The sequence below is a fragment of the Peromyscus eremicus genome, chromosome 2 (assembly GCF_949786415.1).
Source record: "Peromyscus eremicus chromosome 2, PerEre_H2_v1, whole genome shotgun sequence".
Classification (NCBI taxonomy): Eukaryota; Metazoa; Chordata; class Mammalia; order Rodentia; family Cricetidae; genus Peromyscus; species Peromyscus eremicus.
In genome coordinates this window covers 5,602,820-5,620,766 of record NC_081417.1, presented here as the reverse complement: position 1 = coordinate 5,620,766, position 17,947 = coordinate 5,602,820, and the positions used below count along the sequence as shown (strand labels likewise).

At 46.9% G+C, this 17,947-nt stretch overlaps 1 protein-coding gene across 1 annotated transcript; it reads right to left on the bottom strand.

Annotated features, from left to right (window-relative positions):
* Nucleotides 1-13,918: 13,918 nt before the first annotated feature.
* Sox17 (SRY-box transcription factor 17) lies at nucleotides 13,919-17,625 on the bottom strand. The gene is made up of 2 exons (XM_059255632.1): nucleotides 16,127-17,625; nucleotides 13,919-15,663 (listed from the first exon to the last, which is right to left on the bottom strand). Exons 1-2 carry the CDS (start codon nucleotides 16,431-16,433, stop codon nucleotides 14,714-14,716), a joined length of 1,257 nt encoding a protein of 418 aa, XP_059111615.1. The 5' UTR covers nucleotides 16,434-17,625; the 3' UTR covers nucleotides 13,919-14,713.
* Between the last annotated feature and the right edge of the window lie 322 nt (nucleotides 17,626-17,947).

Below are 17,947 nucleotides of genomic sequence, written 5' to 3'. Positions count from 1 at the left end.
CCTATGTGGCTTTTCAAACCCCCGGGGGGGTGGGGGGGGGGGAGGAAAAGAAACAAAAAAACTTCATTGATGCCACTGCGCAGCCTCATTTGAGAACCACTGGCTGGCAGAAGATAGTGAAGCTCTGTATCTAACTCTAACAAGCTGTGTTACAGGAAGGACCTGGCTCTAATGAGAGAGACAAGCAAACAAGAAACAGGTTCTTGTGACGTTAAACAACAATGCAGTTGATGGTGAGGTCAGTGCAAATACTCCATGGGGTGGGGTGAGACTCCATTCCTCACCAACCAGTGTCCTGGTCTCCTTCTAGTTCAGTAAGACTTAGAGAGGTTCAGTGTAGTGGTGCCTGCCTAAAATCCTGCCACTCAGCCATGCTGGAAGTGCCAACCTGGACTACATAGCAAGTTCCAGTCCTGCCTAAGCTGAGCTACACAATGAGACCTGGCGTGGGGGAGGGGAGTGTACAGGCAATGGCAAGAGTGAAGGAAAGAGAGGGACTGACTTTGGAGAAAAGAAAGATGACCCCAGAAGATTAGAACAATGAAACCAGAAAGACATGGCCTATAACCAAGAAATCACCCACCACTGTCTAGCTGAAAGGCTTTTCTGTAGTGACTCTTAAGTGTCTACTCCTGTGCTTGTCATGTTTTAGTGAGGAGCAGTCCCTAAAAGTCAGTGTGGGTCACAGTTCTCAGGCCTTACACCCCTCTGGCCATCAGTCATGCCTGGGAGCTTTTTAGAAGAGTGTGATTTACTCAGTCAGAATGGGCACTTCAGCAAGTTCTCTGGGACATCTGCATACATGTTCCAGTTTGAAACACACCGGTCTACACCAGAATTCAACACAGCATTGCTATCAGTTTCTCAGACAGTGCAAATGCCAATTGCTGGTCTGTGTTATCTCATACAGGCATTTCCAGAGCAGCGAGTAATCACACATCCCCAGCCTGCCTATCTGCTGGTCCTGTGTCATGAATCCTTTTCTTTCCAAAAGGAAACCAACTTGTGGGTTTTTTCTGATGGTGCTGGTAGTTTTGCTTGGTTTTATTTTGTTAGAATCTCACTGGTAGCCCAGGCTGGCCTGGACCCTGGAAATGTTTCTGTCTCAGACGTCCCTAGTGCTAGAATTACTGACCCGTGTCCCCTTGGAGGGGAAGAGGGATGGTGAACCATAAATTAACTAGCTAAAGTTGCTCACTGAAGCACTCAGAATTGGGGTTCATCTCCCATGCGCCTCCTAAATTCTCGAATGTCCCTGTCCTCTCCCACACTGATGCTTTCCAACTTCAAATTCCCCCAGTACCCTACAGTTCTCTAGTAAACAAAATGGCTACAGCAGTCATAGCCCATCACACAGTTGTGCCCAGGGATCTTCTGGCCATACTCCTCCTTTGGGCCTGAATTTGGTCACATGCCCATCCTTCAACTTGATAACAACAGTTCAGCATGCAGGTATAATTGAGTAAAGTGATGTTCACCAATCCTGTGGCTGGATGCCGGACACAAGGCCTCATGGAAGGAACACAGATTGGGGAGACACCAGCAAATGCCAACATCACATCACTTTTGGGCAACATGAGGAGCTCCATCCTCAGTTCTTTTTTATGTTTGTTTGTATTTTGGCTTTTCAAGACAGGCCTCTCTGTGTACACCCTGGCTGGTGCTGGAACTCACCCAGTAGATCAGGCTGGCCTGGAACTCAGAGATCTGCCTGCCTCTGCCTCCCGAGTACTGTGATTACAGGCATGTGCCACTATGCCCAGCTTGTCCCCAGTTCTTAATGCTCATTAGGTGTTAAAATATTGCATTTTGACCATAATCACTCTTTCCCTAAAACCAATGTAGGAATCTATTCACCTACATCTACAACATGGATATGGGGGCAAACACCCAAACTTTTCAAACCCATAACTGAGTTTGGGCATACAAAAGAGCATACAAAATATGAAGTAGCCTTGTAAGCAGCAAAATGTGAGCTGTGTGATTAGCAGGAAGACTTGAACTAACTGCTGTATTTTTAGGGCTGGAGGTGTAGTTTCTGAGTAGAATACAGACCTGGCATGTGAAAGGCTACCACAAGAAAGAAAGAAAGAAAGAAAGAAAGAAAGAAAGAAAGAAAGAAAGAAAGAAAGAAAGAAAGAAAGAAAGAAAGAAAGAAAACAAGGAAGAACCAATCTGTTTAAACTCATCCTGGCTAAGTCCTGCAGAGTTGCTCCTGGGCCCCACAGGCATGCTGGAAACCCTGCCCTGTCTAGATGTGGTCCCACCTTCTCGAACAGCTTCACTCCCCTTATGGTTTGGGTTTAGGCTGGCCAAGAAGTGAGGAGACAGGATTCTCCCACTCCGAGTTTACTTCCTGTACCCATCTTTCTGAGCCATAGTCCACACAGTCAGTTCATTCTGTTTCCCAAGGCCACAGCTCCTTTGGCCAGGCTCCCTAGCCTACCCTTGGCTTTAGTAACAGCTTCTCTATCCTACCAGTCTGGACTGGTCACTAAGCAGCTGTGAACCTCCAGCCTTGTCAGATTAGCCAGTTAGAGGCTTTCATTGATTTTTCTTCCAACACCCACTAAATACATCAACTGTTTCCCGTGAGACCCTGACACAGACAAGCTTCGTGTAATTTTTGAAAACTATAAACTGTACGTACATATATACTGATTTCCCTGTGTGTGTGTACATATGTAAGTTGTGTGGTGTATGCATAAGTGTATGTTTTAAGGCCAGAGGTCAACTTCAAGTGCTTCCTTGATAACTCTCCACTGTTTTTTTGTGACAGGGTCTCTCTGTTAGCTATGCTGGTTGGCCAATGAGCTCCAGGGATCCTCTTATAGGTTATCATCCTATAACCCTAGTGCTGGGTTACAGACACCACATCTGCAGCCTGGCTGTTCAGGTGGGTGCTGGGGATCAGAACTCAGGGCCTCAGGGTTGTACAGCAGGCCCTTTACCCATAAGCCCTCTCCTCAGCCCCTACACAGACTTTTTTTCTTTTCCAGATGAGGGTCTCACTATGTAGCCTTGGCTAGCCTGGAACTTCTATGTAGACCAGACTGGCCTTAAACTAGGAAAGATCCACCTGACTTTTCTCAACTTCCGAGGTGCTGAGATTTCAGTATGGTGGATCCCACTGGCTTTTCAAAAAGCTTTATTTTCAAATTTATAAATATGTCAATAAAAACTTGACACAGAGGCTAATAGATATTGTGGGGAAATGTTTTAAAACAGCCTCAAAGGTCCGTTTTTTAAGAAAACAGTGCTTCCTTCTATGGCACATTTGTTTTCCACTTTCTAAATGTAATCTATGCTTATTGCAGGCATAATATAGAAATAGATTACGTAAATAGAAATAGATTCCGCATATGCACTTCTGTGCGGCCTCCTTGGCAATATAACAATGTCAAACATTGTCCTTACTGGACGTTTCCTCTGAGAAGGATGATGCTTTCCATATTCTGACAGTAGCAATAATAATACACAGTAAACAAGCAATGGAACTCAGAGGACTGAGCAGAGGAGCTTCTCCCGCCCCGCCATCCCAACAGGAAAACTCTTGGGCAGCAGGTCATGTTGGGCATGCTGCTGCTGCTGCTACTGCAGCCGCTGTGCTGAGCTGAAATACAATGACCATGATAGTTTTGTGGCTGCATGTGGAAGCCGCATTCCCAGCAGGCAAACCCGCCACACCATATACAGGTCCTGGGCGCTGGGGGACGGTTAGAGGTCTGGCCCTGAAGATCAGGCGGGCTTTTGGTACCAGTCCACCTTGCAGCATTCCAAGTCCGATTCCCCAGGAGCTAGGCTCCAGGCCATCCCGAGGGTGTACGTTCTAGAGCTAGCAGAGACTACCAGCTTAGATAGGCATGTTCAGCCCCTAGCAGTTTGTGGTAGTGTTGAGGCAGGAGCTGGGTAAGCCCAGCTTGGCGAAGGGCTGGCCTTAACCGTTCAGGGTCTTCAGGTCCTGGCGACAGGGGAGAAAGTCCTAATCGCTGATTTGGCCCCACTGTAACCCCCGCCAAGTGCCCGCCTCCGTTTACGAAGCAGCCCCTGCCCATATGCCTGCCTAGCTGGGCACCGAACCTTGTCCCAACAGGAGGGCGCAGGTGTCTTAGAGAGGCTCCTGCCACACATCATCACGCAAATGAAGACAGATACAGGGTAAGTTAACATTAATAACCACCATGACAGAGCGATATCAGAAACTTCATGGGCTTATGATGGTCGAGGCAGAAGTCACTGACCATACTGAATCATCTCGGACATGTCCCAGCCTTCTGATATTATGGTCCTGGAAATAGCCTGGCTGGACAATGGGTTAGGCAGGCAACTGTAGCTGGACGCTCCAGAAGATTGTGTCCACCTTAGACCTCCACACAGGCCGTCGGCACAAGTTGTCAGAAAACACCCAAGACATCCTTCGCAATAGAACCTGTCTTTAAGAGTTGGCACTGAAAGGGCACACAATTTTCATCTCTTATCTTTTCTAATAACATGTGCTTCCCAGAGTCCTCTGCAAGCAACCCCGTTTTTGCCAAGTTACTGGGGAACCCTGGGTGTAAGTGAAACTAAATCACATGCAAGCTTACACAGGACTGGAGACGGGCAAGTGATGCCTCTTGAGTGAAAAGGTGTAGGTCTTCTTTGTAGGAACCCACAGACGCCAGCAGATTCCACTAACTGGAAAAGCGAGCCTGGGGTCGAAGGGAAATGCGATCCTGTACATCTCCGTGATTGTGGATACAGAGAAAATAAGTGCCAGGGAACACCGGGCAGATACAGTGATGGACAAGGTACTCCCAGGGCACTAATGACTGTTTTCCTATGCTGTTTAAATTGTTTTGGGAAAAACATACTACGCAAAAGAGCAATGACCTTACATTTGTGTGATGAAATTAAGCCTGGCTCTTTCATTCTTTTTCTTCACAAACGTTTTTCTACCCCTTATCATCAAGGATTTTGGAAACTTGAACTGTTCACAAATAGAGGCCACTTTCTCTAAAGTTTTCTAACACAAATTTAACACCACCAGCCCTCCAAACCTCCAGGCTGCAGGGTGCTGGCTTGATGTTCTAATGCTCTCGGCTTTTTTTCTGAGCAGTGTTCGTGAACACCTGTCTGGAGACATTGATCACCAGCTGTTTTCTGTCCACTCCCCAACTCACGATTTCTCACTCGAAAACCGAAGAAGGAATGCATCTCTGAAAGGCTAAGTAAAACTAAAACTTAGAAACAAAGTCATTCTGTTTTCTTTGGAGAACCCCATCTCCTTAAAAGGTGCCCTAAACTATTTCCCAAGACCAACAACACCTGGCGGTCCTTGAGAAGAGTTGGAAATGTGGTCCCGACACTTCCAGTTTCCTCTCCTGCCCCCACGACTCTAAATTGAATCACCATTCTCCCAAAGGTAAAACAGCCTCACAAACAATTCCCACTAGTGTAGACTTTAGGAGGACTCACAATCTCTCCTCCATAACCCCACTGTTCCCATGTTCCAGGCCATTCGCAACGCCTCCTCCAGTTCTGCTCTTCATAAGGTCTCCGCCAGACTCTGGCCACTTGGCTTTAGCCACACCTTGATGCCTCGAAACCTTGAAGTCCAGGGATGCGACAGGAAACCTGAGCAACTGGTCTCTGCCATACACTTCCTTCATTTTCGGGTTCCTAAAGCGGCTCCCTGACACAGCCCAAGGGCTGAAGCCCCACCAGGCCATCCCTGCGCAGCTTCTCGGTGGCTTGTTCTGATCACCGCTAGCGCATTTCATCCCTCCTGGCCTAGGGCTCTGCAGCAACACAGGCATTCACTCTCGACAAGAAAAAGAATGGGTAATGAATGAGTCGGGTTCTCGTCTGAACTGGCCACCTACTGAGTTCACTAAAGAGGCGTTTTAAGCAGGCATTATCACGAGCATCCCTGTAAACCTGCGCTAAAGAGGGGGGTTGTAAGTACAGGGCCAGCCTGGGCTACACATACAAAGTAAGTCACCTCCCTACAGAGAGAGAGACAGAGACAGAGAGACAGAGAGACAGAGACAGAGAAGGAGGAGGAGGAGGAAGAGGAGGAGGAGGGACGGAAGGAGGGAGGGCGAGCAAGAGGGAGAGGGGAGAGAGGGAGAGGTAGAGAGAGGGAGGGAGGAGGGAGGGAGAAATTTAGATAAAAAGATTTCCTCCTGCTAGCAGGAAGGTCAGTCCGAGAAGTCACTTCGGGACCTTCGGAAGCCTGCGCTCAGCAGGCAGGTTTCTGAACTGGCGCAACCGCGATTCTGGGTGGGCCAAATTCGCCGGCCCTAGCTCAGAATACCGCCCCCCGCCACGCGGTAAAGCCGAGCAGGAAATGTCTGGAGCGTGAGCCGGGCTGTCCTCCTCCGCCCACACTCCTCGCTTGTGCCTCCACTATCAGATCTTTGCTCTTTGACCTTCTTAGTTAATGTCATCCCAGAGATTTGTTTAAATGTCCTCTGATTAACCGCTGTCTGAGTGTGGACTCCAGGAGAAGGGAGCCGGCACCCCTAGGGTGTGCTGTGACAGCCTGCACTGGGCCCCAGTCCGCACCACAGGGAGAAAGGGGCTAGGGCCGCCACCAGAGAACCCGGGTTTTGTCCTTTCCACGTGACTGCATTTCTTTCTTTGTGTAACGCTTTCGGCAAACACAGTTCCTACTTGAGTGTAAGGACAGTGAGCAAATCTACAACTCCTTACGAGATGAGACTCTTGAGTTTCTGGGAAATGCTGTAAAAAGTAAATGCGTTTACTATTATTAAAAGGATAAACCAATATTCCGCGTGCTGTACATACCATACCCCTTCCAGAAAAAAAATTACACTGTAAAATCCGACTTCGCAGAAAAGCCGCTTGGGGGAGGGGCGTCACCCTAGCTTTCCCGAGTAGGGAGCCAAGACCCTACTTTTGCTAAGGAGCAAACGGATGGAGATGTGTGATGCTAGGGCTTAGAGGAAATGGCAATCCACGGAAACTTTGGACGGACATGGAGATACATTCGCAGGACGGAGGTGGATAGAGAATGTTTAGTTATCACAGCAAGAAGTAAATATAACCAACAAACCTAAATTAAACTACTAAATAACCAGATGAACAGAATAATGTAAGTAATATCTAGCAGGCAAAAAACCCTAAGTATTGGTTGTGACATTGTAAGATAAGATGACTCTGGAGAGAGAACTCTCTACACCCAGGCTTATCTAATGTACCTTGTGTTTTTGCAAGCATGTTCGTCATTTGAAGTTTTAATTATTTTATTAAGTACATAAAGCCCACAATCTCTTTATCATCACCAAAAGCCTAAATTTTTATTTTCTAAAACTCTATCTTGTAATCTAAGTATTTTTAGTTGATTATTCTGGTGTGTGAGCTTCTGGCACCTGGTGTGTGTGTGTGTGTGTGTGTGTGTGTGTGTGTGTGTGTGTGTGTATCTGACATCTGCTGAGTGTGCATGCATCTGGTACCTACTTGCTGTGTGTGCATGCATCTAGTACCTACCTGCTGTGTGTGCATGCATCTAGTACCTACCTGCTGTGTGTGCATGCATCTGGCACCTGCACTCCCTATTGCTTGCAAGCAACTAATTTTTTAATTTTTTAGAATGCAGCAGAATCCTCCCTTTTAGTGTGGGGTCTCTGGGTTTTCAGCCCCATTCATTGGGCTTTGGGAAAATGGCCTTTGGAAGCTGAGTGATTTAGAAGCCTGGTATTGGGTTGCCGGGTTTACAGGAACTGGGAGGGGAGGTTCTCAGTCCGCCTCTCCTTTATTTCACTCTGCTCATTGGCCCTCAAACATTTCTGCCTGTTCAGTCCTTTGAAAGTAAGAGTCTTGATGCTACCGTTGAGGACTTTGGGAAAGGAGACTGTTCTGGTGGGTGAGTGGAAAAATGACTCTTACTAGTCTAGATCATGCAGTGGGAGTGTTTCCATTGACTGATCCTTGAAAAAATGCCTTGAGATTTTTCATGAAAAGTGAGGCTTTATCGGTATTGAGGCAGTCTATACACTTAACCTAAATGAAAATGATTTATATTCTATAATCAAAGACATTGAGCAGTCCAAAGCTCAGAACAAAACAAAGATGATCCTGTGGCTACAATATGTACAAGACTCATAGAGCCAGAGAAGGTGGACTCTGATGTCTTTCTCTTTTGCAATGGAACATTTAAATTAAGTTTGAGCCCAAGTCTTCAGGGATACATAGAGGCACACCAAGTTCAAATGATGAGCCAGAGAACCTTCTGAGACACCTGTAAGTTCCTGTCTGTACAATCTCCTAGGATCCCTGAGCAGATCTGGTAAGACTTCTATTGTTAGCCATAAAGTTTTGGTCATTCTCCCTATTTGTTTGGTTGGTTTTTGGTTTTTGATTTTTTAAGACAGGGTTTCTTTGTGTAGACCAGGCTAGCCTTGAACTCTGGCCAGGCTTTGCCTCCTGGGATTAAAGGCATGTACCACCATACCTGCCTCTCCTTGTTTTGTTTGTTTGTTTTAAATAAAAGACAAGATGAGAACTCAGAAAAAAATCAGTAACTACCCCAAACTTACAAAACTATGCTCCTGAGCCAGGTAAACTAAACCTCTGACTGAAGATGCAGAGATTTTTTTCTTGCTGGGAACCCTCCCAGCTTTCTTTAACTCAGCCATCCTCAGCGGCTCTTAGCTCCAGCAGCTTATTGTCTAATGTTTAACTTTTATGTTCCAACATATTATATAAGGGAAAGGATTATAGTCACCAGCGCCTCAAGTAGAAAAGACAGGCAAAGAAAGACTTCGTGAATTCTCTGAGATGCCCCATCAGAACACCGAGCTTCCTGTGCATTCAGCAGGATCCAGGGCAGGAATACAAAGAGCACAACTCAGTGGGCCTCACTTCTCAGGACAGCCAGAGGAGTCTGAGAGGCACACATGCCACATTTCTTCCTCTAACACGTTGTCAGGTTTATACTGCCCACTGAATGGGAAACTACATCCACTAGTGTGCTTTTCTCGGGGTTTCTCCAGTGCTTTGCAAGGCAGCTGAGTAATAACGACCTCACTGCCTTCCTGCTCGCTTTCTGTGACTCTTCATGCAGACCATCATCTTTGGTAGCATTGATTTGGTGAATGTTCCTTTTGAAATCATTTTGGTAAAATGTTTAATAAGACATCAGTTAAAGTAGAAATAAAATCTTCAAAGGTAGCGTCTTCTTTGGGGGGGGCGGGGTTTCTCTGTGTAACAACCCTAGCTGTCCCAAAGGTAGCTTCTTAAGCAAGAATAATTTAATTTTGTTTTATTCTTACAATTATTTATTATTCTCTCACTCAATCTCTCTGGTGTGCATGTTTGTGTGCGTGTGCACGTGTGCACGCATGCGCGCCACAAAGTGTCTGTGGAGATCATAGAACAACCTGCAGGAGTCAGTTTTTTCCTTTCACCACATGAGTTGCAGAGACTGAACTCGGGTTGTCAATATTGGTGGCAAGAACCATTACCTATTGAACCATTTTAATGCCCAAGAATAAACTTTTATTCTTGTATTCAGTCAAATTGTTTTTGCTTGGAGTGACTAAGAACTCTGTACAATAAGGAGCACCATTATTAATCACATTATGTTTGGATTTACTATATACTAAATACTTCGACATGATAACTTTTAATATTCTTAATGAAGTTAGAAGGTGGGAATGCTGAGTTTATGTATGAGACACCATGTAGTTTGAAATCAAAGCTGCTTGGTTATCCAGGGGGAGAAAAGGGCACACAGCAACCTTCTTATTTAGAAGAGCAGGAAAAAATACTATAGTGAAACATGGAGGAAATACAGCTAGACCTCAGGCCAGAGATCTAATGAAATACCGAGTGGGTCACAGGTTCATTACGTGGGAGGAACCCATCCCTCATCCTTCTCCAAGCCAGGACATTCAAGCCAGTTTTTCTTCAGAGGAATCTTTTGGATCCAGAAGGAAGCACCTTGTAAGCAGGAAGAATAAATTTGTGTTGAAGTAATGGTTGTAAAATACCTCCCCCTGTCAAAACAAATCAGAGGAACCTGGTGTGGGGGGTGGGGTGGGGGTGGCGTTGAATGTGACAGACGCAGTTCTGAGTATTTAAAACGAAATGAAACATGTAACAACTTAAGATGAAGTAAATGTATTTGGTCCCTAGCTCTCTGTTCCACTTTCCTGAATGCCTTTGTTTGTATGTGCTTCTCCTTACTAAGCCACCACAGACTTAAAGACCACATGGGTGTTGTTTGCTGAGTGAGATGAAGGTAAGTGAAATAACTTCATTGTGATATCATCTCTTAGCCACTTGTACAGCCAATGTACAAATTTACTTCACGTTTAGCACCTAGTAGCCTTAAAAAGACTACTCTAAGCCCTCACAGGAAAACAGCTTTATCATTACTGTTTTCAGAGGTGTGTAGATGCCTTATCAGTCTGAAGTCTAGATATATCTGGACAGGAAGAGGTTGGATTCTCACCTCAGGACACTTCTAAAGAACTTAAAAATAGAGATGAGGAAAAAACAATTTACCCATAATGAATTTATTTCAAAGATAAACAATAAAAGTTGAAATAAATTTTATATACTTTTTTTAATAATAGCTAGGGTCTGGAGTGTATCAGGTATACCGAACTTCTGTTCAGCACGGGCAGACTGAGTTCCACCTCCATGACTGATCACTGGCCTGGTGCCTGGATCCCTTCATCTGAACGTAGCAATCTACAAATGTGAGGATGTCACAATTAAGTTTTCAATTTTTGTTCACATTTTACATCCTATTTGTGCTGGCTAGTTTTATGTCAACTCAACACCAGCTAAAGTTATCAGAGAGGAAAAAGCTTCAACTGAGACAATGTCTCCATAAGATCAGGATGTAGGCAAGCCCCCAGAGCATTTTTTAAATTTGTTATTGTTGTGGGAAGGTGGGGTCACCCTGTCCTATTAGAAATCAGGCTGAGCAAGAAAGATGGGGAGCTAGCTAAGCAGCACCCCTCTATGACCTCTGCATCAGCTTCTGCCTCCGGGTTCCTGTCCTGTTCGAGTTCCTTTGATGATGGACAGTGAGTGATGTGGAAGTTTAAACCAAATAAAACCTTTCCTCCCCAACTTGCTTTTTGCTATGCATTTCATCACAGCGAAGTAACCCTAAGACACTCTTTTTCATTTTAATAGTGATGTCTCTGATGAGGCCCAAAGCCTTTTCCTGATTTTGCCACCAAGGCCTCTATTCCTTTAATTTAAAACAAGGATTTAAGGACAACAGATGTTGCAAAAGTCTGAAAAAAAAATCATTCCCATTTGTAGCATGCCTGGACTTTTCTGCTTGATTTTTATTTGTTGTTGCAATTGTTTTGTTCAGTGATGTGGATCAAATCTATCTTGGTGCATGCTTGGCAAGCACTTTGACAGTGAACTATAGTCCTAGCTCCCTTATTGTGGGTATTTGCCTAATCAGTCGCTTCACTTCCAGTCAGGTGGGAATGAGCTGGAGAAGCCCCAAGGCCTGTCTTCTCTGTCTCTGTGTGGCCCCCATGTTGGTGAAGTGGTAGCTAGGCTTTTACACAGTTGTCCAGGAATTCCAGGAACACACAAAACATCTGAAAAGCCCTCCTACACGTCAGTCCTAGAACTGACATAGTTTCACTTCTATCGCCTTTTAGTGAGTTAGAGCCGCAAATCCCACCCCAATAAAGCGGGAAAGGAATGATGCACAAACATAAATGACCTGCGTGGGCATTTGGGACCAGCCTTGGAACTTAGCAATCATCATCACAGAATCACCAAGAAAAGTTCACATCTTCATCTTGCACATACATTATAGGTTTCTTTTAAACACAAGAGAATAATATCCATTTCTCTGTCCTTGAATCATGTCATAAGAAAGAACTCCACGTAGAAACAATTCTTTAATTTCAAATATATGAAGCCTGTCATTTGTTTTGGATGCATGAGATGTCTGTGCTGTTTGCTAGTCAACACCAAGGCTTCTGCAACCCTTGGATGCTGGCAAAGAGTCACATGCTACCAGAATTATACCCAAGTACTGGGGGGGGGGGTGTGCTTTGTGTCCATGTTACTAGGAAGGAATTCCTGTTTTTTCTCAGCCAATCATCTTAAGGTGAATCCAAATTTGCAAATGCCTAAGGCTGCTTAGGACCCCAAAGACAAGCTGCCCTGAGTGCTCACCTCTATTTTTAAAGGGTCTTGGCTGGGGAGGGCTGTCCTTGATGTCTGTGTTTCCTACATAAAACAGTAAAAGGAGAATGAGACCACTGTCAGTGGCAAGGCAATCATTAGCAGATGCTTTGTTAACTTTACCTGAGTGCTTGCGGAAAGAAAAGGAATTGGCCTGAAGTCTGCCTACAAGAGTTGTCTATGAGGATGAAGGGACCTCCATCCAGATAATAACATTGTCTTAATCATTTTTGCTGTCTTGTCTTCCTTAGCAGTGGTTAAAAATGTAACTTAACCAGATTTTGGACTTTGCCCTAAGCACTCTCTCTCCCTTTCTCCCTTCCCCGTTTCCTACTTACCTTCTCTATTCTGTTAAGATAGCAGCCAACCTTTCAGCACCGTGTCTTTGGACTAAGGCACTAAAACGTCTATAGAGAAATCTGAACTGGCCATGTGGCCTTGAAAGTGAGCCTGGGCAACCCCTCTGCTTACTACATAGTCCACTGAGAACTCCTGGGAAATCCTGCAAATGACCTTAGGCTGGAAGCTGAGCAACCTCTCTGGGACCACAGAAAGAAACAATATAGGACAAGGAAGAGCACTGAATGAGAAATCAGCCTGGAAGCCAGGCATAGTGCACACACCTTTAGTCACAGCACTTGGGAGGCGGAGGCAGTCTGCATTGTGAGTTCCAGGACAGTGAGAGCTACATATTAAGACTCTGTATTAAAAAATAATAATAATAATAATCAGCCTGGGGAATGCAGCTTGGTTGCAGGCACTTGCCTAACAGGCACAAGACTCTGGCTTTCATGCCTATGGCAGGAACTGAGAGGCAGAAAGGAAAAGAAAATAAGTTAGAGAACCACCCTGAGGTGAACTTTAAATTTCTAAGTAGAAATTCTTTAATGATTACAGTCACTTTTAGTATGTCCAACAAAATAGGCTCAACCTTGTCACTGGAATTGTCTACCCCTTCCATGCCTGGTAATCAGGAACCCCCTTTAAAAATGTACATTGCCATTTCCCAGAGAACCCAGTCTAATCCATCAGCTTGAGCTCTCCACCACATACTTTACATGCCGACCAGAATGTTAATTCCAGTGCCCACCTATGCCCCCTACACAAAGGGACTGTAAATACATTAAGAGCTAGTAACGGGACTGGGCTGCAGCTCGGTGGTGATGGTGGTGATGGTGGTGGTGGCGGTGGTGGTGGTGGTGGTGGTGGTGGTGGCGGCTTTACCTGCTTGGCCAGAGGCCACGGCTTCAGTCCCTAGCATGGAGGGTGGAGGAGAGATCCACTTTGCCAAACCTTTGTAAACGTGGCAGCAATGCGTTCTTCTTTTTTTTTTTTAATCACTTGGAAAATGAGAGACTATTGCCCAGCTGGCTTGCTCAGGCAGATTGTGCAGAAGGACACTGAGGAAACACCTGGTACAGGAAATGCCCACTACAGGCCGTCAGTTCCCATGGTCTCAGTCTGTACTGCAGCAATCAGCACAGATTTGCAGGGGCTAATGGTTGGAGCCTTGTACCTATTTCTTCACAATGGGGTGTGAAGGAGGCATGCGGGGGCTGCTTTATTTCCTCACATGTGTAAAGCACACACAAGTAACTCCTGGGAATCCTCAATTTGAAACCTCCAAATGTTGGAATGCAACCATCCACATTTGTTAGCTATAGTAAATTCACTGTTGAAATATATACTGAAGATCACTAACAGTCACAAAACAAATTTTATTTTGATTAGTTCCTGTGACTCTTAAAAATGTGGGAGTTAAAGGCAAATTTTGTGAAAGGAGGGACCAAGACTTTTGGAAGAAAAGACAAACATATATATCTGAAAAGTCCCTTTAGGCAGGTCTCAAGACCATGACTGAAAAAAAAAAAAAAACAGAATTATAAACATTTACAACATTATTTTTAGGAATCAATATCATTTGGAGTGTACAAAGCAAGTTCATTCTGTGAGAAATCTTTTCGTAGTTGAACAATTATATCACATCTGAACATTTCAACTGTATATTTAGGGTTTATTGAAAGTATTTAGGTGTACCATTATAAGAAAATGAAAATTTTACAATTAGCTATACACTTCTAATTGTAGAATGTCCACTGTATCTTTAAATTAATTTCCTATAAAACGAATGTGATAGATTGATTTTAAAAAGGTTCTAGATTTTAATTTTCTTAAAATTGAAAGAAACGGTAAGGACAAAAATTCTTTGCATCAAAACATTTTTGAAGATTGAAAAAAACACGAAGAACAAAATTTCTTTGGATCAAAACACTTTCGAGAAATGTAGTAAGTTGGTGAGATACTAAGAAACTGGTTGAAACTGGACCAGTGGTGTGGGGGAACAAGTCCCTCGATACATTTTTTAAAAAATCTCATACAGCCCCTCAACTGTTCAAGTGGCAGACAAAATAAATTACCATAAATTATACGCCAAGGCAACTTAAAAACAAAACAGCTTGACGCTAAGGATTTCCTTAGCGCTTCCAGGAAGTGTGTAACACTGCTTCTGACCCGCAGGTCGGGTGGGCAACCGTCACATGTCAGGGTAGTTGCAGTAGTAGACAGCCGAGCTAGCGTCGGACACCACGGAGGAAATGGCTCCGTGGCTGTCCGAGAGGTTCACACTGCAGTCGTGTCCCTGGTAGGGAAGACCCATCTCGGGCTTATACACAAAGTGCAGATACTGTTCGAATTCCGTGCGGTCCACCTCCCCTAGGAGCTCGGTGGTCTGGTTGGGGTCCGTGCCATCCCGGCAGGGCAGAGCCTCAGGAGGGGGCGAAGGCTGCCCTGGGCCGTGCGCCGGGTGCTGCGGCGGCGGCGGCGGAGGTGCTTGGGGTTGCAGCTGCTGCTGGGGCTGCGCGTGGAATCCGCGCCCCGCGCTTGCGGCTGGGGAGCCCATGGCGCCGTAGTACAGGTGCAGGGCGCTGGGGGGCGCCAGGATCCCCGGCATCGCGGGACCCGAGGGTTCTGGCCCCACTCGCATGGGGCCAGCGGGCGGCTCGGCGGGCACCGTGTAGTCCGAGACCTGCGCGTAAGTGTAAGCGCTGGCCGCCGGGCAGTCTCCCGGCAGCGGGGCAGCGAAGAAGGCCGGGTCCTGCTCCACGCCATCCAGCGGGGATGTGTCCGGAGTGGGCAGAGTGTAGCCGTCGAGCGCAGGGGCGCCTAGGCCCTGGCAGTCGCGGTAGTGGGCGCCCATGTGCGGGGGCAGAAGCGGCGGGCCGGCCGCGAACCCCGGCTCCGGGAAAGGCAGGCCCAGGCCGTCCATGGCCACGCGACCGCCCTCGGGGCCCAGCGCGCCCGCCTGAGGCTCGGCCAGAGCGTGCAGGAAGCCTCCCTCCACCCGCTTCATGCGCTTCACCTGCTTGCGCCGCCGCGGCCGGTACTTGTAGTTGGGGTGATCCTGCATGTGCTGCACGCGCAGCCGCTCGGCCTCCTCCACGAAGGGCCGCTTCTCCGCCAACGTCAATGCCTTCCAGGACTTGCCTGCAGGGAAAGTGGAGTTATCCGCCTGAGTCCCAGCGCCCAGGCCCCTCTCTCGCGCAACCTTCAACTGGGCGAGCCGGCCAGGAGCAGAGTCGAATTAGGATGAAAATGAGATCAAAGTCTCGGGTCTCCTTAAAGGCCTCTTAGAAGAGGCTTCCTCCCTTACTTATCTCCCCTTAATTCGAAAAACTGGCAAAGTCCCCTGGGCTGTGAAGGGGTCGGACCAGGCGTGTCCTGGTCGCCTCTCTGAAGCGCTGAGAAACCCTTGTATTTGCTCGTGGGCCCCAAAGACCAAAGCCAAATGGTGCTTTGGTGAGACCGGGAGCTGAAGGGACAGAGTCTACAGCACACCGGTTCTGTCGGGCGCAAGACAAGGAAAAAACACCTTTTGGCTTTAGGAAGTGGCTCCCCGATTCGCTGGTGCGCGCAGGGTGGCCTGAATCCCACCCCCGCTCCGACTCACCTAGCATCTTGCTCAGCTCTGCGTTGTGCAGATCCGGGTTCTGCTGTGCCAGCCGCTTGCGCTCGTCTTTGGCCCACACCATAAAGGCGTTCATAGGCCGCCGGATGCGAGACTCAGTCTTGGCTCGACTCGAGGTCCCGGCTGGCGGCCCGCTACTCGCCACCACTTCGCCTTTCACCTTTACGTCCCCGAGGGGGCTCAGGGACTCGGCCCAGGGGCAGGGGCCCAACCCGGCCATCACCGCGGGCAGCGCGCTCCGGGGCTGGCTCTGGTCGTCACTGGCGTATCCCGCATCCGGGCTGCTCATGGCGCTCCAGACCGACCCCGCGCTCCGCTACCTGCCACCGGACACGCCGCTTCCCCCGACTTCGAGACAGGAATGGGGAGCTAGCCTAGAGATGCCCAGAGGGACGCGCCAAGTCCGCGCCGGATCGAACCTCCCGCTGCTCTCCGGGCTACGTCTAACTCACCGGTGACACTGAGGGTGTCCCCCAGCCGCTGGCCCTTTTCTTTATAGATGCGGCCAATGGCGCGGCGGGGGCGGGCCGGACCCTAGTCCTTAGGCCCCCGCCCAGTCGGTGGTCCGAGTCCCAAGTCCCAGTTCAACCCCGCACCCGCCCTTTTCCCCTCCCCCGAAGGAGCACTAGGACTACACCTGCCGGGGGAAGAAACTGGCTGGAGCCAGGCTCTGGCGCCAAGTCCTCTCCGTCTTGGGAAATAGGACTGCTGAAATTCAGCTGTCTATGGGTGCTCACTGTACCGGAATATTGAAGTACTAGCCACAAGATAGTTCACATTAACATACTAGGTATCCATTCTAATTAAAAAAAATTACTGGAGGTAATTATCTTCATATGGTTTTTTAGGGAAAAAAAATACTGTTGTTCTCCCAAGAACTCATCATGCTTACATTATATTAAAAATGTCGAAGGTAAATTGTATTTTTTAAAACCAAAGTTTAATATAAAATGTACATCACCGACATTTCACTACTCAATGAATTAAAAGTTCAAGTCAACGCTTGGGAATTTCTATATTAAACATAAAATACATATAACAAAAACTGCTGGTGTGTGTTCAGTCAAAGAGGCAAGACTTGGTACTATTTCTAAAGACTTATAAGAGGCCATGGCTCCATCCCAAACACCACAAAAATAAAATGCAAAGACAGCAGCACTGTGATGTTCGTTGGAGGAAAAGGGTCAACCCATTTAAGCAGCAAAATCCAAACCCTGACAGATGGTTGCAGCATTTCTATATATTTGTTAACCCTGGAAAGAAAACCGCCAGTGCCCTTAAATTTATTCCAGACCTGAAAGCGCTTTTCAATGGGCTTCTAAACATGCCGGTCTAGAGTGATTATCCCAGCAGCTACTCACTCAGCACCCTCCGAACCTTAGCAAACTAAGTTAGCCCCCAACCAGTCTCTTGAGTGGGCAGGGCTATAGCTACCAGGAGAGGAAACAGACTCGAGGCTAGTACATGCATTGGGAGGATGTTACTCAGACCAGAAGCTCCAAAAGTATGCAAGTTCATAGTTGCATGTGTGTTAGTTTGCATATTGGTGTTGTTTTCTAAGAGAACCAACATAGTCATTCCTGCATAATTTCAAGGGAGGAAAATTCAAGGACGGGGGACTCACCAAGCTGGAGAAAGTCTATGTGATGGCTGTGGTTCTGAAATCGAGCACTTGACAAGTGGGGGCAGAAAGAAAAGTTCAATATCACCCTCAGCTACATGTGGAGTTAGAGGCCAGCCTGAGCTAAATGCAATTCTCTCTGGAAAGAAAGAGAGAGGGAGGAAAGGAGGGAGCGAGGGAGG